Raw genomic sequence first — 24,828 nt, forward strand, 5'->3', positions numbered from 1 at the left:
CCTAAAAATGATCATGCTCATAGATTTACAAAGGAGAACTACTGTACGACAATGAGAAATGGGGGAAAAGTAAATCGGCCACGGCTGGTGATAGCTGGGAAGATAGTTGAGTCACACACATTTGAGTGGTAATGACTTCCAAAATTGGAAAAACCTCTCTGTAGCTCATTAGAAACAGCAGGAATAGTCGACTGAGCACCTAGCAAACATGGAGAGCTGGCGCCATCTGTTGGAAAGATTGAAGACAGATACAGCCATAGATGAAGTCAGCCAGCATTTACTGGCTCTTCAAGTTAACCACTGGAAGGTTTTGAACAGACTTATTGCAATAGTCAGTCATTTTGCTGTCATTGTTAGCCTATGTTGCTCATGAGTTGTGTGTTCACTGTCCAATGTTGATACTGAGTTATCAGGTAACAAAAAGTAGATGTTCAAGTAAAGGTTATTTGCCTATTTGATGTCAATGAATTATATTATATATTATATCTACAGTACTGTGCAAAAGTCTTAGGCACCCTAGATGTTTTATATGAATTTCTTAGAAGTCTTAGATGTTTATTTGTTTTCTGCCTTAGTGTGTCAATAGACTGCTGTTTATTGTAAATTTTTGAAGAAGAAACTTTTCATTTCATTAGTTTTGAAAGCATCTTCGCTTCATGGATTTCTTTGACATATGCCTAAGACTTTTGCACAGAACTGTATATATATATATATTATATATTATATATATTATATATATTATATATTAAATTATATTATATTAGAGCTATTTCATCAAAGTGCATAATATACATACTAGGAATGTAATAAAATAAAATAAAAAATATAGCCGCAAGCGGCGATTGAGGGGTCCAAGCACAATTTGATAAGACAGACAGATAGACAAAACATTACAGAAGGTAGAAAGACACACACAAAAACTGACATGTTGTGAAGATCAAACATGCAAAACATTACAGAAGGTAGAAAGACACACAAAAACTGACATGTTGTGAAGATCAAACATGAAGTCTAACACCGGCTTTTGTGTTGGCCCATGACTTCGGTCAAGTTAATCTTTTCATTCCAACCACATTGCTTGTTGTTCAACAACGGTTATTCACAATGGCCAAACTTTCTATTATTTGACTTTGGAAAGGACAAGTCTGGATTTGATCCCACAACCTTCCACATGAAAGGCCGATACTTTACCTACTGAGGGTTAGTGAGGAGAAACTAACTAAAGGGAGAAGTACTGTGATACTGCAACCTATGATTGACAGACTGACAGTGCTAATCACTTTATAGAACATTGTAGTGCTCTCCATTAACAAATAAAACAATAGTGAGTCACATGGGCCAGAAAACTGCTGCTGCACTGCTCTCTATGGGTTGAAAGGTCTGGCCACACCCCAGTCAGTGATGACATTCAGGTATTTTGCCATTGACAGATGATGTCAAACACCTGCTTTGAGTTTTCTGCACTGTGTGATTTAGTGTTGATTTACTTTTCATGAAACTTCAAAATGGCCACAGTTCAACAGGGGCTTGAACTCACAACCTTGTGGTCTAAAGAACTATTTTAGTGAAGTTTTATCAAACATTTGGCAAAATAGAAAATGATGTGCATACAGTAAGATATTGAATATCACTGCGGACTCACCGTTTGACCGATCTGAACACCATTTGACACACTTGATATCTACCATCTAGAGAATATCTGTGTCAATTTTTTAACGGTCCCAGTGTCACTCATTGTGTCACTGATGACAAAACAGTCAACATAGATGTATAAATACACACACATACTCTATTACTTTACTTACATTACCACTGTGACAGCTCCATTCCAAAGACAATTGTGACAAATTCATGTTAAAGAAATCAATAAACTAACTTTGAAAATGTCAGGGTATCTGTTGAACACCTCAACATTTCAGCTCCAAATTTGAATCAAAGTGTAACTACTCCTCTTCCATCCAGGTCCTTTGTAAAATAGATTTTTCAGTCAGAAAACCAGAGTCAAGGGATTGGAGACTTGATGGAAGAGGAGGACAAAGTGATGGTCATAGCAATGGTTCTGTGAAATGATGGAGGTATGGTCAGGTAGGTACACAGTGGAGGTAATCCCCAGGAAGATAGCAAAATGGCACTGAGAGAGAAGTAAAAAAAAAACAAGACTAGGTCAGGTGTTCGCCGGACACCCGGTGACGCATCATCGTCGGGACCCCCGCCGAAATCTCGGCCGGATCACCGGGAACAAATCGGCGCCCAGCTATCGGCACTGGCCAGAACCGTGGCCCCGGGAAACTTCTGGAAGGTCGGAAATAAGCCCTCGGCGTGATGAAACCTCCATGCTTGTTTGTGTCTCTCTCTCCGCTGACAGAACAGAGGGCTGTCAGGTGGACTGAGCTCGCGCATATGCATCGACATAAACGGTGATATGATATAATTGTACAGATTCTACTCAGCTTACATGCATGATATTGGTCAGCCTGCTTACTGTGTGGGAGAAACGGGCTCCCCATCTCAGCGGAGATACAAGATGGCGGAGAAAACGAAACTTAAATTTCTGGCTCTGTGATCCTATGATGTGCCACGTGCCACGGCCGACCAATGGTGTAACTTGATCACTCAGTCAGTCAGTCACTCAGTCAGTGACAGACATTCGCGTTTGTTGGGCTGGCCCCGCTGTTGTGGTCCAGACAAAAAAAGTATATATATATATATATATGTACATACATACATACATACATACATACATACATATATATATATATATATATATATGTATCACTGCAATTCATCACCACAGATTTCTGTGGTTTCAAGAAAACATGTTGAATCTGTAATGATGTAATGACGTTTTTGCAATTAGGAAACATTCACAGGGTGTCTTAGTACCTCTGCAGTTTTCACTTTGCCTCTTTGCTATCAATGTACTATCTACCTGTTGTATTGTGAACACCACACCAGTAATTTGACCTGCAATATTTGTTCCAATTGATTGTTACTGCAAACTGTAGAGCAATCTGGTCTCCACATTTTAAACCTGCGCAATATAGATTGGACACTAAATCACTGATGTAAGCTGCAGCAGCTACAATATGGTCTCTACCCAACAGCTATAATTCATTCATCTAAACTGAGCAACAGACATGCAGTGTTGTCTTCTTGAAGTGTCTTTTCTATCTAAAGCTAAAGGGGACATTAGATTGCATGTACTGTCTCTAAATAGCTAGTACAACATAATATATGCAATGTGATTTTAGCCCAACTGATAGGTCCCTTTTTCTGAAGTGGATCTAATGTAAGAAACAACTCAATCTTAATGTAGAGGACATACCGTGTTATTTCATTCCCACTGATGTAGACTTAGGATAAACACCAAGCACTCCAGCAATTCCAGCAATGGCTAAATGCGTGGCCTTTATCCCATTGCATTCCTATATAGTAACTAAACCCCAAGCCCAAATCTGTGGTGAAGCCTGACACCTAATGATGAAAGGTAGGGTACTGAACTGGCCTGAACTGGTCATCTGCTATTGGCTGGTCTTTGGTGCCAGGTGATCTCACCACCTGTTGTACTAGGTGACATCACCTAGCGACAAAGACCAGCCAATAGCAGATGACGAGTTCAGTACCCTACTTTTCACCATTACGTTTCAGGCTTCACCACAGATTTGAGTGGGGTTTAGATGGGGTTTAAAGTCCGGAGTGTGGTTCCAGCATGGGTTTAATGTCCTTTGTGTGGTTCCAGGGTGGGCTTAATGTCCAGCGTTTGGTTCCTGCCTCAACTTAATACCCATTGTGTGGTTCCTGAGTCAGCTCAATGTCCTGCATGTGGTTCCAGGGTCGTTTGGTTCCAGCGTAGGCTTAATGTGCGGTGTGTGGTTCCAGTAACGGCTAAATACTTTGCGTTTGGTTCCATCGTGGTCTTAAAGTCCACTGGGTGGTTCCAGCAGGTGCTTAATGTCTGCCGTTTGGTTCCAGCGTCAACATAATGTACAGTGTGTGGTTCCAGTGTGGGCTTAATGTCCCGCGTGCTTCCAGCATGGACATGATGTCCTGCGTGTGGTTCCAGTGTGGGCTTAATATCCTGCATGTGGTTCCAGCGTCAACTTAATGTCCATTCTGTGATTCCCGCATCAGCTTCAAGTCTTTTGTTTGGTTACAGTCAGCTTAAAGTCCCACTGAAACGGAAGTTAGAGCATCTTTAGCTTCTGTACTGTGACGTATTTCCCAGTGAAACGGAATATTTGAGCAGTGTACAGTTACAAGAGGGATTTAAATCAAATCCTTCGCATTTGATTGGACCGCTACACAGTGGGTGGGGCTTAGAGTTTAGCGCGATACAGAGCTACAGAGAGAAACGGAGCTACAGAGGACTGTTGGCTCCGCACACACCAGGTTGAAGAGTGATTGATGGGTGGATGTCATGATATTATTTGTAGGAGCCATTTCCAGCGTTTCTGTATATGAAAGACACCAAATTGGTCCAGTAGGGGTCACCATTGTGCTTTGGGTCACTATATAGGTAGGAACCTTTGTTCAGGTAACTAAACAGGTGTTGCTGGACGGAGGAGCACATACAGTTTTTTGACCGCCAAGCCACGACATATGAACGCTTTGTTTGTTGTATTGGTGAAATGTTTGGCTTTATCATGGAGATTTATGCACACATCGGTTATGGATTCTTGCCTTTAACACGTTGAAGACCACAACGGTGAGCAATAAAAAATCCCATCAAAGCAAGCAACAGAAGTTGGACTCTCCTTTTTTTGCATTTTCACAAATAGAATAAAGGTTTCACAAATCTGAAACTGTGTTTTAATGAGTCTCTGGGGTCTCCTTGGTAATCTAGTCCAGATTTGACAGGTCTAAGTATAGTGGTTTTTAATCTGGACCTGGTCTAATGTGGTCTGGATGGAGAAATATCACTGAAATCGCCATTTTTTGAATTTTCACAAATAGAATAAAGGTTTCACAAATCTGAAACTGTGTTTTAATGAGTCTCTGGGGTCTCCTTGGTAATCTAGTCCAGATTTGACAGGTCTAAGTATAGTGGTTTTTAATCTGGACCTGGTCTAATGTGGTCTGGATGGAGAAATATCACTGGAATCGCCATTTTTTGCATTTTAACAAATAGAATAAAGGTTTCACAAATCTGAAACTGTTTTAATGAGTCTCTGGGGTCTCCTTGGTAATCTAGTCCAGATTTGACAGGTCTAAGTATAGTGGTTTTTGATCTGGACCTGGTCTAATGTGGTCTAGATGTGAAAAAAGCAGTGAAATCTCCTTTTTTTGCATTTTCACAAATAGAATAAAGGTTTTGAGGTCAATAAGAAAAAAATGCTATAGTAAAAATGAATAAAACTCAGGATTATGATACCCTGTGATGTCCCCTGCCATATTGGAGTATTGGTTTCTTGAGACTTTTTAATAATGAGCAGGTAGGACCACAGCAAAAGAAATAGCAATAAGACTGAAAATCACTTTACCATGAGTAAGAACAATAAGAAAAAAATGCTACAGTTAAAATGATAAAAATCCAGGATTGTAAATCAATTAAAGACCATTTCATTCTATGATTCATTCTCATTTCATCTTTCCCCTATTTGTTACGGTTTTTCAGTTCATGAATTAGCTTGAAAATGACTGAACAACGCCATCTACAGGCGTTATGCCACTTTTAAGGTGGACCGGAAAATTCCATTCAGAAGCTGCGAATCGGATGCCAACTCAGCGTCGTGGCTTAATGTCGTGTGGTTCTAGCATCAGCTTAATAGCCGGCATGTGGTTCCTGCTGCTACTGTTGCAGTGGTAGTAGTAGTAGTTCCAGGAGTGGAAAGAAAAAAAAAAAAAAGAAAAAAAAAACAAGCTACTTCTGCTGCTACTACTAATACTGCTGCTGCAGTTCCAGGAGTGGCAAGAAAAAACCGCTGCTGCTACTATTGCAGTGGTAGTAGTAATAGTACCAGGAGTGGCAAGAAAAAAATAATAAAAAGCTACTTCTGCTACTACTATTACAGTGCGCAGCAGCTTTGCGCACATCCGGAAAAACATTCCCCACGTGTTGACTTCCTTGGTTGTTCGAGGTTCAGGCATGCTTTAGTTGCGTCAGGCTAACAGACAGAAACAGAGCGCGACCGGAAGTAAATCCCTTTTGCCTTCAAAATAAAAACGTAACATTTGCCACTCCTGGGAAAAGGAATAATTAGGTATTGGGCTTATAGCCTACAGAATAACAAAAAAAAATCGAAATATCAAAAAGATTATATTGTATTAGTGCATGATATTTCACTGTCAATCATAGATGGCACGCACAGGGCATTTCAGTGGTGGCTTATTCGGAATAACTTTGCACCAGGAACTGGGGCTACTGTTCTGTAGCCTTTTGCAATTGTTACCACTGAAATGGGTTAAAATTCACATATACAAAATTGTTATTCTGACTGACTTGACACTAGGACATTTTGCTTCCATTCTATGGCTTTTAAGAATCAGTGATATGAATTAAATCAACTTCTAAAAGGCAGTAAACATCTTTTCCAGTTGTCTGGTAAATCAATATGCCTATATGACATCTTGCCCATGTCTTTATTGCTATTAATATATGCTGTGAAAAGGAGTTTTTGCTAAATATAATGAATTGTACTTTTCATTTACTACTTAGATATACTCTTTATTTTCACTTCTGTAGTTTGTATTACTCCAAAATGAAACGTTGAAAGCAGTAAGGCTATTATTTTGAAACACGTTCGTCATTAAGGCTTTTATTTTTAAGGTTAGTGTCGGAAATAGAAGGTTTTGTTCTGTCGAAATTGACACCCGTAGAAGACTCATGAGGTTGCAGCACTGATACAGTAGCTCTCCACGCAGGTATGTAAGTTAAGAAAACAACCTTAGCAGTTTGTTCATGTTTTTGCAAACCTGTTAAAAGTGTTAAAAAGTCTCTCAGGTCACGCTGGGTAGCTGCTATTCTCATTGAACCCGACTTGAGCCTCAGTTTTAACGTAGTTAGCCATAGCTTGTTAGCTAGCCGACACTAGCTTGCATGCATTTATCAGAACGTTTCTTTTCGCTTATTTGTTGATTTCGCTAACATTTGTCGTTTAACAGAGAAATGAACTGCTGATATTATAACGTTAACCGGGTCGCTGTTCGGTGAAGAACCGTGGTGTTCAGATTTACGTTCGAAGGGGAAAAATTGCCTGATTTTTCACAAGTGTTAGTTTATTTTTTATGTTTTTGAAACTATGAGTTATAATGGATTACTAAACAGTAACTCATGCACGAGCACCCTGGTTAAAGCGATTTTTTCTCACTCAGCGCATGTAATGCACCATTCAAAACTACAACTATTGTTTTTATTTATTTATTCGTAAATTATATTGTAAAGTTATGGCTTAAAGCCTAACAAGCAATTGCTGGTCATTATGCTCAATAGCATTTTCATTTGATTATGTTGAAATCGTAAATCAACTGTAAACGAATCTATAGCTTAAAAGGAAAGCTTCTCAACCTCTCTTTTCAAATTGAAGTGGAAATTGAATTGAAAATGTTTTTTTTCTGAATACCTTTCTAATTTCTCAACGTAGACACTTACATTAAATCTGTTTTAGTCAGGGCCACGGCACTATAGGCACTTGTCACAACCTTTCTTTTTTCAAAATGCCCAATCAAGATGGTCGACCTCACTATTCTGGGTCTTTTCTACTCATTTATTCTCAATAGCTTTCCCATTTTCCAAGATGGACACTAAAAAAATCAACTCTGTTTTAATCAGGGCCTTGTGAGATACTTTTCACAACCTTCCTTTTTCTTGGAGGACTTTGTGGTGTTGTTTAAGAATAGTGAAGACTAAGACCAAATGTGTGAATATCGAATCTCAATCTAAACACACCACAGTCCATTCAAAAATCTGGCATTTTAGTGTTGGCTTGCTTATCGGCAAAGGCACATACCTGGTAGAACATGACTTAAGTACTATTTTACTAATCTCCAATAGACCATGCAGCTCTAATTTACAACTTTTAGTGGTCACAAACGTCTCCCATTAAAATACAGCATGGGGGCAGTAGCAAGCAGTGGGAACTAATTCTAAAAGTTGAGACTTCATTGAAATAAAGTGCTGCTTGATGGATGATTTATATGCAGAATTTACCATAAGACCCCAACGCTTCCTTAACCCTTTAACAGTCACACTAAGAAATACATTTGCAAAAAATTATTTATTGGTAAAATTGTGTTCCTGGCTCAACATTTAGCAACTTTTCAGTTTTTTTTTTCAGATGACCCATTCAGGCAGCGGATACGCAAGTCAACCAGCCAGTTGACTTGCCCAGTTAGGGTAATTCTAGGCATGAACTAACAAGTATTAGGCATCAATGGAATTTTTTCATTTGTGCAACTAAAGTTGAAGTTTTTTCATATAAAAACATTACAGACAGTAGAATATGTTAACAATATTCATCAATTTATTAAAAAAAATCATTTTCTTATTATAACATACAATAAATGCATTGTAAAAAGTGCAAGTCAATGTAATTTAATAGAAATCTAAAAATAAAAGTAACATGATAAAATAAACAAATAGAACAAAACTAAATAATAATAATAAAAATAATAAATCCAGTAATAACATCTGTATAAAATGTATGGTAAAAGACGAATAGTCAGTGTAATATAATAGAAATAGATCTGAATAGAAATAGAATATAATCAAAATACTAAAATGCATCTAGTAAAAACATCTGTATAAAATGTATTATAAAAGGCGAACAGTCAATGTAATATAATAGAAATAGAATATAATCAAAAATGCTCAAATGCATCTAGTAAAAACATCTGTATAAAATGTATTGTAAAAGGCAAACCGTCAATGTAATATAATAGAAATAGAATAGAATCAAAAATGCTCAAATACAACAACAATATCTGTATAAAAATGTACTATACTATGTATGCATAAAAAAATTATTGTACTGTACATACTGGACCACAAAGTGTGACCCTATGATCCTATCAAACACATACATTCACCTCTGGTGATATGCAGCAAAGCACTGCTTTTTGTTGTTCAAACAAAGGAACAACTTCCCATCTCCACACTTGGAACATCGCCAACGCGACACTCCACCTTTGCACAAGTTGCACCTCCCTCGCTGAGTGCCAAATCTAGGCCAGTGTCCGACGCCATCGTAGCGGACTTCCTGGGTGGGGTGGAGAACTTGGGGGTTAGGGCGACGGACTTGTGGCTTGTGCTTTGCACACCAACCCTGGCTGGTACCTTGTTGGCTCCCTTCAACGTAGCTGCCACCGACAGATGGAACTTTTTGAGGGGCATCGGTTTCTCTTTGAGAAGGTCGCAGTCCATCTTGTAGATGAGCCATGCATTGGCGATGCTCACGTCGATGATGTACCCAAACAAAGGCAGGTACCAGCGCCGTGCCTTCATTGGCGTTTTATAGAGGTGCACAAGCATATCTGAGAGATCGATGCCCCCCATGGCTTGATTGTATGCCAGGACGACGGATGGGCAGGGGATGTCGACCTTCTGTTGTGCCTCCTTTGTGAATCTTTTCACTGAAGACAGCGGCTCCACCCCACAAGCGTTGCTCAGCAAGGTGATACACTTATTGTGGAACCACTTCACTGCAACGACTCCCTCTGATGAACAGAAATCGACAGCACCTCGGCCTCGCTTCACCATCTCCTTGTCGCTCATCAATGTTGCACCACCTGAAAGACACGGAAATATAAGATAATTTGTGTGTGTGAGCATGTCTCCTAATAACACTAATACAATTCCTATAAAAAAAACCCACAAGAATGTGTACAGTACATCAGCATCAGAAGAGAAAATGTATGTGCATACATGCATGGTGTGTGTTTGTGTGTGTACGTGTGTGGTTTTGATTGTATAATGATTAACATATCACTGAAAGTGCATTACCTGAGCGGTTTGCCCTGACGGTACCCACACTTCTCATTCCAGCATGAGCACTGCATCATGCCAGCACCATAGCTCCTGCATCACATTGCTAGCTTGCCTGGGAAGCTAAGCAGGTTTGGCTGTGGTCAGTCCTTGGATGGGAGACCACCTGGTGCTGGAAGTGGTGTTGGAGGACCAGTAGGAGGTGCTCTTCCCTCTGGTCTCATGCATAATATCCCCAATGCCCCAGGGCAGAGACAGGGACTCTGTCCTGTGAGTGAGCACCGTCCTTCGGATGAGACGTTAAACCGAGGTCCCGACTCTGTGGTCAATAAAGATCCCATCGGCACTCATCGCAAGAGTAGGGGTGTAACCCCGGTGCCCTGGCAAAATTCCCAAACAGGCCTTCCTTCCATCATGGCCACCTAATCATCCCTTGTTACCTAATTGGCTCTTTCAGTCCTCTACTCTCCACTGTGATAGCTGATGTGTGGTGAGCGTTCTGGCGCAAACTGGCTGCCGTGCATCACCCAGGTGGGTGCTACACATCGGTGGTGGATGAGTTGAGTCCCCCCCCCCACTATGTGAAGCGCTTTGAGTACCTAGAAAAGTGCTATATAAATGTAATCAATTATTATTATTATTATTATTATTATTATTCCCAGGTTAGTGTGCAGCGTCTTCACCAAGTTGAAGCTGGTAAAGTAGCTGTCGTAGAACACCACAGTTGCCTCTTTGTTTGTGATGGTGTTGCAGAGTATTGAGACAACCTTGGCGCCTACGAGGAGGTCTTCCAAGCCCAGATGTGCATGCTCTTCCTCTTGAATGTTGAAGAATGTTGTGGCCCCTTGGTACAGTATAAAGTCGTGGATGATGCCAGAGGAGCTGCCCTGACAGAAGATCTTGAACCCCCACTTATCCGGCTTGTTTTGAAGGTACTGCCGGAGTTTGCCAGCTCTGGTGCCCTTGTACGCCACCATCACTTCGTCAACACTCTGCCTGTTGGTGGGGGGAATGAGGAGGCATTGTTCTCTGAACATATCAAAAAGAGGGCGGATCTTGTGGAAGCGGTCAGTGCTGCCCTCCATCTGGAAGTTGTCGTTAAAGTAGACAAATCTTCGGAGCACTTTGAAACGCTTCACTGACATGGTGTCAGCCACTGGTGGGAAGCGTGACTCACAGGCCCAGTAATCTTCCATAGAGGGAAATTCAAAAACACCCATGTACAGCAAAACTGACAAAAAAATCCTCAATTTCAGCAGTTGTGGTGTTGACAGATGCCCCGTTGAACTGAGTACCGGTTGGTATGCTCAGTTATGTGCTCAATCATCTGGTCAGTGAAGAGCCTCGTGAAATATGCAAAGGGCGTTTGGACTGACTCTGGAACCGTAAAGACAGGCTCGGGCACAGTGAAAGTTGGAATGTCCTTCTTCACCCACTTTCTCTGTTTGGACTTTGCAGGAGGGGAGGGATTTTGATAGAGGTCTGAAGAGACCTCAACAAGCCTGTTCTTGTTCCTCCGTTTCTTTGGCGGTGGCGGTAAATCTTTGCTGCATGGAGGGACATAATCTGCATCATTTCCATCCTCTGGATCACTGAGATCTTCAGCCTCGGAATCACATGGATCAGTGGGTAAAAGTGCAACAGTGCTCGTTGTAGGCCTACTGCGTCCATAAAATGTGCCACAGTCCATTACGCCTGAAAGAGATGAACATAATAAACATTACTATACACAAGAACAGTGTTGGGAATAAAAAGTAACGCGTTATTCCCAACACTGTTCTTGTAATTACACTGTTACTGTAATTACACTACTTTTGGCAGTAACTAGTAATTACTAATTACTATCTAATTACTTTTTCAAATTAATAACGCAATTTCAGTTACTGAAATTTAAATGGGCTCGTTACTCGTTACTGGATTATCCGGTTTATGATCATCCGACTTTACGTGGCGCAAGTGAATCAAAAGACTACCAACCTCCCTGGAGACTTTATTTCTCAAAAGCGACTAGTGACAAATCTGTCGACTTTTTCTGACCGTGGGAAGCAATGTTAATGTGTTGAATCCCAAAGCATTTGGTAATAAATTGGTACGGCTGATGCCGGTTTTCTCTACTTGCTTGTCTAATCCAGAGAGGTCTGATGATCACAGCGCTTCCCACAGCAGGAGCTGTACGTAGCATAGGGTCCACTTGTAATCGTTACCGGCGTACGCCGAAACTGGCCCGGGTCAGCACTTCGAGTCGGCTACTCCGCAGCGTGCATAACAAGTGCAGCATTATATACTGATATGCAAATTATCGTATGACATCATCTGGCGACTTCTAGCGACTTTCTGAGCAGCCAATAGCTACTTTCCTTGGAAAAGAGTTGGCAACACTGCTGCCGGTCCAGTAACTTAGCCCACACAGTGTACTAATGCTTGATTTGAAGGCCTGTCCAGGCTACAATAAATACGCCTATCAAAACATATCTATTGTGTTTTATTGTTCCACTACTTTTCATCATAGTGATAATGGGTACAATGATAGATCAAATTTGACAGTTGTCTTGTCCCACACTGTGCCACAGCAACACTAAAATAATATAGCTATGTGTAATAAGACAATTGAAGCAGACATTTAAAGGTAACGCAAAAGTTACTTTCCCTAGTAACTAATTACTTTTATTATGCAGTAATTGGTAAAGTAATTCAATTACTTTTTGAGAGAAGTAACTGTAACTAATTACTAATTTTCAGTAACTTGCCCAACACTGCACAAGAATGACAAACCGTGTCTTGATTAATCAGTGCCTTGGGTACATCTAGCCATAAAAACTGAATAATTGTCATATTGATAAACTGTTCTCCCAACATACAGGCACGTTGAGATTTCTTATAAATTGATGGCATAAAAATGGCATATCCTAATATACTGGTATGTATAACGCATTGAATAACACACAACTATGCAATTAGACAACAAGAGACTGACATCAAGGTTACTATAGCAAATACAACATGGCTATCCAGATAAATATGCATCCCATCAATTACAAACCTAGATAGAAAACAAGAGATTGAAATCAAGTTTACTGTGCTAAATAAAACATGGAGAAATACGTCCATCCCTTCAATTACAGCCTCATATACATGTTATATTTGCCAGAGTAAAATTTAATGTTTATAGCTACTGAGTACTACTAGCTCATATCTTATTATGTAAAGAGTAAATGGCTAGGTAAAGGGTTAGGTAAAGTGGGTGAGCTTTCCAATCTGTAGGTAAAACACATACAATGCAGTCTAGCAAGGAAATTGACGATTGACTTTATGATTTTGCGCATCAGGTTCAGTTTACCCTAATTGGGCAACTCAACCGAGCGGTCACACACTTTTTCCGGGGTAAAATAGAGATACATTTTATTGTCATGTTTCTGCCATTCAACAAAAATATAATCGTTAGGGGGTTTAGAACAATGTCAATGTCCGAAGAGCAGCGTCACGCCAATACACTTTTTTTTTTTCCTCCGCTTTCAGACAAGGATATCTTTTTACAACACTGCCACCCAGTGGATATAATCGGCATTACGCACTCTATTCAATGAGGGGAATAAGGGCAAACAGCCAAAGATGGGTTTTGCCTAGTTTTTATTACAGCGATTTGATCGCGAAAAAGGTCAAAAAAAAAAAAGGTCATATAGGTCTTTCTATTCACACTGTGAATAGAAAGACCTATACACCATTATTTGTTGCAAATCAATCAGCTGTAGTTAAGATTTGCGCTAAATTATGGTGTAAATATACTGTAGGTCTTTTTGGAACTCTGAAGAACTGGTCCCCACTGACTTCAGTTGTTTTGGAGAAGGCTGCTATGGAGTTGTGCTGGCAACCTCCCTGTGTGTTATATGGACAAACTTCACTTGTGTTTCAACTGGCATGAGGGTGGGTCGATGATGACAGAATTTTCATTTTTGGGTGAACTATTCCTAAAATCCTTAAATTCTGTGAGCAGGTGAGATGGACGACAAGCCGTTAGAAGAGAACGCACTGGCGTTACCGACAGCCAATGAGGAGGAAGAAGAGGAGATGGAGGTTACAGTGGCGACAAAGCTAGAAAACCTCATCGTCGCCCCCGACAACGCAGACACGCCTTCAGACACAAACACGCATCCAGAGGCAGAAATGGGAGATGCGCACACACACTCCGCACCTGTGACGCCTTCTGTGGAGAGTGTGTGTGAGGAAGGGAGTGTGTGTAAAGGAGACGGTGTGTGTGCGGGAGAGGAGAGAGAAGACGACAGTTCAGAGGATTCGGACAGGTACACACACACACACACACACACACACACAGGGGTTCAACCAATATGGGTTTTTGAATGCCAATATTGCTATTTTTGCATAGAAGCTGCTGATAACCAATGCTTTGTGCCAAGATTCAATATCTTTAAATTTGATTATTTTCATGTAAAAAAATTTTTGTTAAACAAAATTTAGATCATCATGGGACACTAACACTCTCCATTGAAACCCAGGATGAAACCCAAAATGTGAAACACTGTTCCCCAGGCAACAGCTTATACCAATTATATTTGGATGTTGTAAGTGCTTTACATTTCAAATTCATATGTAAACTAGACTTGGGCAATATCCAAAATTTAATATCGTGATACTGTCCCGCCAAAATATCGCGATATACAATATTATCGTTTCAATTCAATACTTTATTGCCATGTCAACACAGTTGATAGGAATTTTCCTCAGTTCAGCTCTTAAGAACAGACAAAAAACACACACATAAGTTAATAAAATATATAAAATAAGAACAGCAAAAACAGTTATCACTGATTAAGTCCTAAAGTGCTTTGTGCTGCTACATTCATTTTAAAGTGCTTGTTGCCTTGTGCTGCTACCAACCTACTTTTAAAGTGCATGTTGGCTAATGCTTGCTCTACTACTACAAGTGTTTGTGCATCAGAGTTCAAGTAACAAACAGCCTCAGGATATGTACTGTTCCTGAGGCGAGAAGTCCTGCACCTAAAACTCGGTAATCTCCTTCCGGAGGGGAGGGGAGGGGAGGGGTTTGAAGAGGGAGCTAGCAGGGTGAGAGGGGTCGGCGATCATCTTCTGCGTCTTGCGTCTGATACGTGCGGCACATATGGAGGACACAGAGGGAAGGTCGCAGCCACTGATCTTAGACGCTCTCAAGGGCGGTTGTGTTGCCATGCCACACTGTGACTGAGAAGGCGAGGACACTCTCCACAGTCGCTCTGTAGAAGTGCAGCATCGCCTCCCCAGTCACGCCAAACTTTTTTAAGCTGGCGCAGAAAGTGAAGCCTCTGGTGGGCCTTGTTAATTATGTGGCTGGTGTTGACTTCCCACTTCAGTGTGGCATATGGTGGTGCCAAGGAATTTAAAAGTGTCAACCCTCTTCACTATCTGGTCATTGATGACCAATGGAGGGAGGACCGCCCACCCCTCCAGAAGTCAATTATCATTTCTTTTGTCTTAGCGATGTTTAAAACCAGGTTGTTTGCCCTACACCACTCCACTAGGACCCCCACCTCAGCCCTGTAGGCTGATTCATCACCGTTCCTTATCATGCTTGCCACTGTTGTGCCATCAGCATATTTAAAAACCTGCACAGATTCAGAATGGGATACACAATCATTGGTATATAGTGAGTACAGCAGAGGTGAGAGAACACAACCCTGAGGGGCCCCAGTGTTGAGGGCCTAGAGAACATGTTACCTATCTTAACCACCTGCTTCCTATCTGACAGAAAATCTAAAATCCAGTTGCATAGAGACTGATTAATTCCCAGCACCTGAAGTTTATCAAATAGTTTAAGGGGCACGATGGTGTTAAACGCTGAACTAAAATCAATAAACAAAACCCTTACATAGGTGGTGGGGGCCTCCAGGTGCTGCAGGATACTGTGTAGGCACAGAGACACAGCATCCTCTACAGACCTGTTAGCCCGATAGGCAAACTGAAACATGTCCATCTCAACATTGGATAAATGGTTGCAGACCAGTCGCTCAAACACCTTCATAACAACAGAAGTCAGAGCAACAGGCCTGTAATCATTCAGACTGACAACATTAGACTTCTTGGGTACAGGGATGACAACAGCACATTTAAAACATGCAGGGACTTTGGATAGCCTAAGAGACCAGTTAAAAATATCTGTGAAAACAGAGGCAAGTTGGTTGGCGCAGTGCCTTAAAGTGAATGCGGACACATGGTCTGGCCCTGCTGCCTTCCTGCTATCTTGTTTGCGGAGCAGGGTTTTAACCTCGTGCTCTTTAACCACAAAAGGAGGGGTTGCAGGCTCTACCCTAACTACTGCACTGAGTTGTTCGTCTGACTGCAAATCAAATCTGCAATAGAATTCATTCAACTTATCTGGAAGAAGGGGGTCAACATCCTGAGCTGTCTGTCTGTTCTTGTAATCATCTGTAGACCCTGCCAGACCCACCTAGTGTCTTTGGCATGTAGTTTGTCCTGCAGACCAGCAGCTTTAGCTTTAGCTTTTCTCACAGCTCGCTCAAATTCATATCTGGCTATCTTATAGAGATCTCTGTCTCCGCTCTTAAAAGCCTGGTTTTTCTTCACACATAAAGTTCTAACCTCCTTATCAAACCATGGTTTATTATTACTGAAGACAGTCGCCATCTTTGAGGGATGCATACGTTTTCTGAGAAATTAATGTATGATGTAACCGTGTCAGTAAATTCATCTAAATCACCACATGCATCTCTGAAAACAGTCCAATCAGTTAAGTCCAGACAGTCACTTAACATATCAGCAGCCTGGGGGGACCATTGTCTCACAGGCCTGATGGTCCGCTTGATGGTTTTCAACTGTTGGCGGTACTGGGGGATGAGAAAAATCATATTGTGGTCTGACTGACCAGGGGGAGCTCGCACCACAGCATGGAACGCCTGAGGGATAGTGCTATAACATTGATCAAGCGTTTTCTCACCTCTGGTGGCAATTAGGGATGCCGCGATCGATCGGCCAGCAATCGGAATCGGCCGATATTCAGTATAAATATGAGATCGGAGAATTCCGATAATGCTTTAATAGTCGCCGATTGCAAAAACCGATCGATGGCGCAAAACACGTGAGCCATTTCTCAGCGGAGTTGGTGTCATTGTCACATGCTAACTCACCTCAAAACATGTCGGCGGTGTGGATGTTAATTTAAAAACACAAATCTTCATGGACAACCAGTAACGTCGCAGTCCGTCACGCCCGCTACTTCCCCTCATTTAATTCTCTGCTTATTTAATGCATCAATTCATCGCATGCCATGTGCGTTTGTTTACATAACGGTCCTGCACCGCTGTCCGCGGTTCTGAACTGGACGACGGTCAAGACCCTAACAGTGGAGAGTAGAGATGCACCGATTGCAATTTTCTTGGCCGATTCCGATTTTGGCCGATTCCGATTTTCTTTCTAAGAACTATAATTGACAGCACACACAAACATTTTTGTAACTTTTCTTTAATGGAAAATTAAAATTCAATTGTAAGTTCATAATAAAACATTGACTATTAATAACTTACATTTTCTCCAAAACTGCACCAGGTTACAGGACCTTCTCTCACTCTCACTCAAACAAATCTCAAAATAAAAAAGTGCTCCAGGTTACTGGACAGAGCTTTTTTGAACAAATAAAATCCAAATAAAAATGAATTGCAGTATATCCCACTTTATACTTTCCCGAAAGAAAACAGGTGCAACAGATCTATATAACAACACACGGACTATTACTATTATGGACTATTATACAACAGGTAGTTCCGACCAAGCGATCTGAATGGTCAACTAGACATTTAGAACGTGATCAAATCAGCATGACAGCACACCTAGCCGTGCTCATCACTAAATATTACTCCGCCATATTATCATACAATGTATTTAAATATAACGCTACGCTAACTTTGTTCAGCCTTGATGTTACCAGACGCTCTGCCATCCATCAGCTGTGCCGGTGAGTCGGTGACACGGCGCTACTAGCTTAAAAATACATGTGAAGTTCGCGGAGATAGTAGCTAAATCTGTCAATGGAAAAATTATTTTTTTCAGCAGATATCTTAGTTACAACAAGATTGAGCTAGCAAGGCAGTTTGTGTGATGCGGTCAGGACCGAGGCGCTTGCGCCGAGGTCCGTAAGCATCACGGTAACGCACACCCTCTCGTGTACGTTAATATTGCTTAATTACAGCGGAGTTTTTACCGTTGTCTTAAATTTGACCGGCACAGAATCGGATATATGAGACTGATCGGCCGGTCACCGGTCATGGCCGATCAGCTGAAAACCGGCCGATTCCGGTCACCGGCCGATCGATCGGTGCATCTCTAGTGGAGAGGCAACAGAAAAGTCTAATTTCTCTCTCTCTCTTAAGAACATTCACTTATACAGAGCAGCACCATGTCGCCATACGCCAGCGCCATCTTTCTTGTTTCTTGTTTGTTTGTTTTTTGGTTTATTAATAAGACAGATGTTTCACTTCAAGTATGATTATTTTTGTTATTTTACTGTCCTACCACTAATAGATTATAGGTTCATAAGTTTAAAAGCTATTTGATATCGCATTTTCAGGTTATGCAGTTCTGGAAATCAATGAATTTTAGGATTAGAAACATGCTCAAAGTAAAGCTGTGTAGTGTTTACAGTGTAAGCTGCAGATAACTGTATATCGGAAAACCTGGGGTTTTGAATCTCGCCTGAGTTTCCTACTTGGAATTCCGACTTGAAGGAAAAAATTTTTATGGAAGTTGGAATTTCCAACCTGTGGCTTTGAATGCTTTAAATCCACTTCAGTCATTAAGGGGAGATGAAGGTGAAGCAGACGAGACAGATTAAAGAAGAGTTGTATTTTTGCACTTTGTCAATTGAAACATGGATTGTGCAAAAAAAAAAAGGGTACAGCTGAAAATTTAGAAGATGGTCCCACTGTATGTTTTAGCCGGAAGCAGGAAGAGAGTGGAAACAAATAACAGAATGAGTCTGATGCTCTTCCTCTCCTGTCCTCCTCAGCGATAGCTCCTCCTCCTCCTCCTCTTCCTCCTGTACTCCCCGTATTCCTGTGTTAGGAGAGGATGACGACGACGATGAAGGTTTCAGCCAACCAGCGCCCATCAAAACACGAGACGAAGTCCTGCTCGAGGTCAGTGTGTGTGTGTGTGTGTGTGTGTGTGTGTGCGTGTGCGTGTGCGTGTGTTTTAAGGAGAGTGCCAGTTGTTTTACAGCGACTTCCATTCTAAACGACGATGCTAAGCTTTGTAGTGTGTGTTTTCTCTACCTTTTCTCTGAAAAATACCAGTTTTCATTGTCAGGGTGAACATTTTATTTCATTTTTACTCTCCAGTATATAGTTTTATTAGTTTTTACTCTTTAGCAAATTAGCTTTTTGTTCGGCTGGTGAACAGCAATAATAGACCAAAAGCTGAAATATTATAGTATCCATGTGTGTGTGTGTGTGTGTGTGTGTGTGTGTGTGTGTGTGTGTGTGTGTGTGTAGGAGCTGCCAGCGGTGGAGGAGGTGTCTGTGTCATTACCAGAGGATGCAGAGCTCCAGCCAATAGGAACAGTCTCCAGTATTATACAGCAACTTGGTTGGTATACACACACACACACACACACACACACACACACACACATTTAGACATACTAGTTCACAGAGGAATGGTAAGACAGTAGAAAGCATATCATTAATTGCCAATGAGAAGTTAACAAAGAAGTGAGAAGTGACTACAAAGATAGAAGAAATATGTAAACATTCATTGTCTATTTGCCACCACAGAGGAAGAGTTGACAAAATTCTGCAGTTTACACCTACAACAATATTTTAAAACTGACACATACTGCTAATTGGCATTCAACATTCTTTGCCTGGCCTGTGTACCTATCTTTCCAATTGTAATTTAGTCACTCCTTTTTCATGTGGTGTTTCTGTTATTTTGTGAACTCTCCCTTTAACCCCTCCCTCTGTCTCTCCAGTTATCATCCAGTCTCTGAAAGACATGCCCTCTCTGACAGATGACAGCATCATCTTCAACGCTAATAGGCTGGCTTTGGGGAAGGTAGGCGGGCCAACAGAACGCCGGATCTCTATTTGACAAAAGGACCGCCTGTCTGGCACCTCTCTTTGTAGCTTCATCTCTTTATTTTTTTTTAGTTTCTTTCCCTTTCTTCCTGTCTTGCATGTTTTCTTTCTTATGTTTCATGCACCATGGCTGTTAATAGGGTAAGGCAAGGTGTTGCACTCACCATGCCTTAGCCTCAAGTCCCAATTTGGTCTTGTAGTTCTTTTTATTATAATGGAGAGCAAATATCAGGCAAAAAATCACCACACCTCTATTTGGAAGCCATATCTATATGAAATTCATGCCAAGGAGAAATCAAGATCAATGTTTCCTCTAAGCTGATAGTTGGGTGACCTACACCCTACCTAATAATTTATCACACTGACCAAATAATAATATCTAGTCAATAATATGTTATAATATGTTTGAACAGACATATGATATACCAATAATCCATCCGAAAAATTACACACAAAATGACACTCTGTGAATTGAAGTGTTTTAGCTTTTAGCGTTTTGTTTTTCATATCTTACCTGTTCCTACAAAGGACTACATGTTAAAATCTTTCCTTTATATTGTCTTTCTGTGTCCCAGGTATTTGAGGTGTTTGGTCCCGTGTCGTGTCCGTTGTATGTATTGCGTTTTAACTCCGCTGAGCAGATTAACAACAAGGAGCTAACAGTGGGACAGACTGTTTTCTATGCACCGGCCATCAAAGAGTACACTGGATACATACTCACACAACAGCTTAAACTGTGAGTACACACTCACACACACACAAATCTTGCAGTGCATGCTAGTTAGACCAATATATATAATGTAAAATATATATACTGTATTCTGTCATGACCATATGAACTACAGGTTCTTTTTACATTTAGAAGTAATTTGCTTTTACACTTGATCTGAAAGGGATTTTTTTTCAGTTTAAAGGGATCTGATGCATCTTGGAAGAATGACCAAGAGCCACCACCAGAGGTACACACACACACACACACACACAGACACATACATACTGGGTAACTGACAAAAGCTTAAAGTGTGTAGTATTTTAAACCTCTATATATCATTCTCAAATTAAGTGTTAACAATAGAGACTGTGGTGGAGATGATTGGATAGATTTCTGAAACTTGTTTTGAAACGTCAACATGGTTGGCAAGACAGAAGTACAGGAAGGACAAAACATTCCAAGAAGACTTTGCTCATAACGGTGCTACTTCATAGAGAAACGTAGAAACAGACTCTACAGTATAAATTAAATAAGAAACTGACATGGAAAACGTACAACGATCCCAACTTTATACCAGGCTTTCTCCATTTTATCTTTGTTTTTGTAATCCTTTGATGATGAGTCATACCGTTCTCTGTGTTCGCCACTTTTTTTTCCAAAACAACCATAGGAATGTCTCTGATTGGCTAAACGGATGGTGACAAATCCATCTGTCCACAAAAAGTGGGTTGAATTTTCTGTCCATCAAAACAGATGGATATCTGATGGAGACGGCCTAAAAGCAGGGACAGTTTTGTTGGAGTCATTGTTGGATTAATTTTTACAGTTGCTTGCACGATACATTTTGGGCAACAAGGAAAATACTTTTCCAAATATGGTTCACCAAAAAAACCTATTCAGACTACCAGTGTCTCGGTCTTCATCTCTCTCTCTCTTTTTCTGCCTCCTCTACACTCTCTCCTCTCTCTACAGGCTTTAGATTACAGCGATGACGAGCAAGAGCAGGAAGCAAAGAGGAAGAAGAAACATAATGCCAAGAAGAAGAGGGACAATAACATCACTGGTATACACACACACACACACACACACACACACACAGAATAACAACATTGGTACATGCACACAAGGCCATCAACACAGAATTGGAATTAATAAAAAAAAATCTGGAGTGACAATGAACTACAAGGTAACAGTTAATCAGATAAACAAAATTTTGGTTGGGAATTTACACTCATGCAATGTTGGCTGAAGACATGCTGGTCCCAGCTAGAGCTGCAACGATTAATCAATTAGTTGTCAACTATTAAATTAATCGCCAACTATTTTGATAATCGATTAATGGGTTTGAGTAATTTTTTAAGAAAAATAAGTCAAAATTCTCTGATTCCAGCTTCTTAAATGTGAATATTTTCTGGTTTCTTTACTCCTCTATGACAGTAAACTGAATATCTTTGAGTTGTGGACAAAACAAAACATTTGAGGACGTCATCTTGGGCTTTGGGAAACACTGATCGACATTTTTCACCATTTTCTGACATTTTATGGACCAAACAACTAATCGATTAATCGAGAAAATAATCAACAGATTAATCGACAATGAAAATAATCGTTAGTTGCAGCCCTAGTCCCAGCCCTACTTGAGTTGCTTCCAGTGTACCAGTTTTTAGTAGATCCCTTCCAGACCCTTCAGACCATTCCTATACAGATTTACCAGCCCTAGTCTCCCTTCGGGATAATACATTAAAGGAGGAGGAGGTGTTTTTGCCCTTCTTTCTACTCCCCTTGTCTTTCGTTCATTCTTTCTATCTTCTCTTTCCTCTGTTTTCCCCTCCAGACAACCCCGCCCACGTTACCCACAGTACCTTGCAGCAGCAGCAGCAGCAGCAGCAGCGTGACACCAAGGGTTTCCCACCGAGACACGCAGGGGCTCCCTTCAGGCACCAGGACCCGAGGCATGCACCTTTCCGGCACACGCAGGCACCGCCCAGACACGCGCACACGCTGTCTCGACACGCACACATGCCGCCCATGTACCTGCCCCCTCCCTGCCCTTACCCTCCTCCTCCTCCTCACCCGTTTGCATCCCCCAACTTCCCTCTCTACCCTCCTCCTCTTCTTCCTCCTCCTCCACCTCCTCATCATCCCTTCTGCCATCCCTCTCTCTCCTCTCCCCCCTGGCCCCTCCACTCCATGCCAGCTGCTATCCCATTCTCTGACCTCCCCCCCCCTCCTCCTCCGCCGCCTCCTCAGTGATACCCAACATGCACTCATTACATGTTACACGTACATACACACTCGTTACACACACACACACACACATACACACTTGCCCACGTTCATACTGGCATGTTTTTGTTGGTTAGAGGAATTTTTTGGTAGATTGTCCTGTCTATCAACTTCGCTGTTTGATGATTTTGGCGTCTATGTTCTCATCACCAATGTGTCCAAGGTAAATTGCTGGCTCTGGTGCTCCATGCTAACACTTCAGCATCAACGATGTTGACTGATAGTAGCTCCATGCTAACCGTTTAGCATACACTATGTTGAGTGATGGTAGGCTCCATGCTAACACTTTAGCATACACTATGTTGAGTGATAGTAGGCTCCATGCTAACACTTTAGCATACGCTATGTTGAGTGATAGTAGCTCCATGCTAACACTTTAGCATTTTTAGTAATGAAAAAAATGATTAGTGTTTTTTCTTATATGGCCTGCAGATGCATAAGTTATAAGTGACATATTAACTCCATAAAGCTGATGTAGCCAGGTTTATTTTTGGAACTATTTCAGGTGATCAACCATGTATTCACCTGCAGCACAGTGATTTTTGGCTGTACACAGTCTCCCATCACCCACCACTTTGACTTCCTGTGGCAACAGGGAAAGTAGTCCCTGGTCAGAAGAGTGTTATGTTTGTCTCCTACACAGAACTGCCACACTAAGGTTCATATCATTACCTCCGCCAAGGAGGTTATGTTTTCGGTGCCGTTTGTTTGTTTGTTTGTCTGTCTGTTAGCATGATTATGGAAAAACTACTGGCCCGATTTTGAAACTTCGTGGAAGGGTGTAGCATGGGCCAAGGAAGAACCCATTAAATTATGGAGCGGATCCGGATCAGACTCACGAACAAGCAATAATAGCACGAACTTTGGCGGAGGTCTGCGCTCTCCGAGTGCCCTCCATTTAGCTTTAGAGCTGCTACAAGTTCTCATTTTCTCCCTTTGATTATAATGCTATTGGCCAACTATCACTCAACATAGTGTATGCTAAAGTGTTAACATGGAGCACCGGAGCCAATGATCTACTGGGGACACATGGATGATCTTGGTGTCTACATTTTCATTACTGAATAGGTACATTGACCAACAGACCAACTCCCAAAAATTTGGTGTGTTCCTATTAAACAAAAAATGTTTAAAAATCAGTAGAATTACAAGCAGTCCCAAGTGATACTGTATATAATTGATGGTTTGTTTTTTTTGTTTGTATTTTTTTATCAGAAAGCTTTGTAAATGAACATGTCTACATTTGTGCCGATTGATGGGCCGATCCAGCATCAAATAAATCTTTATTTCGGAATTTGTTGGGACCATTGTCCTATATTGTGTCTATAGCATATCTATATGCTATATATGCTATATGTCTATATGCAGTATCACCCTGGTACTGCATATAGACAGAAATTAGATAGATTTGAAAGGCAGGACTTGTTGAATTCACATGTAACTCATAATGCAGTACAGGTCTAACATTTACATGTAACATACATAAAGAAACCACTTGTGACATAATAATAAATTAATTAGTGTAAATAGGCTATATCACACAATATCGGTCCTATCAAGAGCTCAATCATTTTGTGAATGAAATTTTTTTTGCCATCCAATCAAACACTGCAGAAAAAGGGTATTCTAATACCAAATTGGGCTTTTAAACAAGATTATGATGGGGTACAATTAATATAATTATAAAATTATTTAAACAGTGATTTAGCTATGCTTGAGGCTGTTGGTGTTTAAGTCAAGTGTATTTATAAGGCCCTTCATCAAAAGCTAACGAATTTACAATGAGCCTACCTAGATCTAAATGATACTCACAA

The 24,828-nt window shown here is 40.9% G+C and overlaps 1 protein-coding gene across 1 annotated transcript; it reads left to right on the forward strand.

Annotated features, from left to right (window-relative positions):
- The first annotated feature begins 6,800 nt into the window (after positions 1–6,800).
- On the forward strand, positions 6,801–24,443 carry naf1 (nuclear assembly factor 1 homolog (S. cerevisiae)). The gene is made up of 9 exons (XM_071521066.1): positions 6,801–6,861; positions 13,911–14,217; positions 18,948–19,077; positions 19,432–19,525; positions 19,911–19,993; positions 20,592–20,752; positions 20,924–20,975; positions 21,701–21,791; positions 22,563–24,443. The coding sequence occupies exons 2-9, from the start codon at positions 13,916–13,918 to the stop codon at positions 22,979–22,981; spliced, it is 1,332 nt and encodes a 443-aa protein (XP_071377167.1). The 5' UTR covers positions 6,801–6,861; positions 13,911–13,915; the 3' UTR covers positions 22,982–24,443.
- Positions 24,444–24,828: the final 385 nt, after the last annotated feature.

The sequence above is a fragment of the Centroberyx affinis genome, unplaced genomic scaffold (assembly GCF_046629955.1).
Source record: "Centroberyx affinis isolate AG114_WGS23_722 - 3 ecotype Tasmania unplaced genomic scaffold, CSIRO-AGI_Caff_v1 ptg000852l_1, whole genome shotgun sequence".
In the NCBI taxonomy this organism is placed as follows: domain Eukaryota; kingdom Metazoa; phylum Chordata; class Actinopteri; order Beryciformes; family Berycidae; genus Centroberyx; species Centroberyx affinis.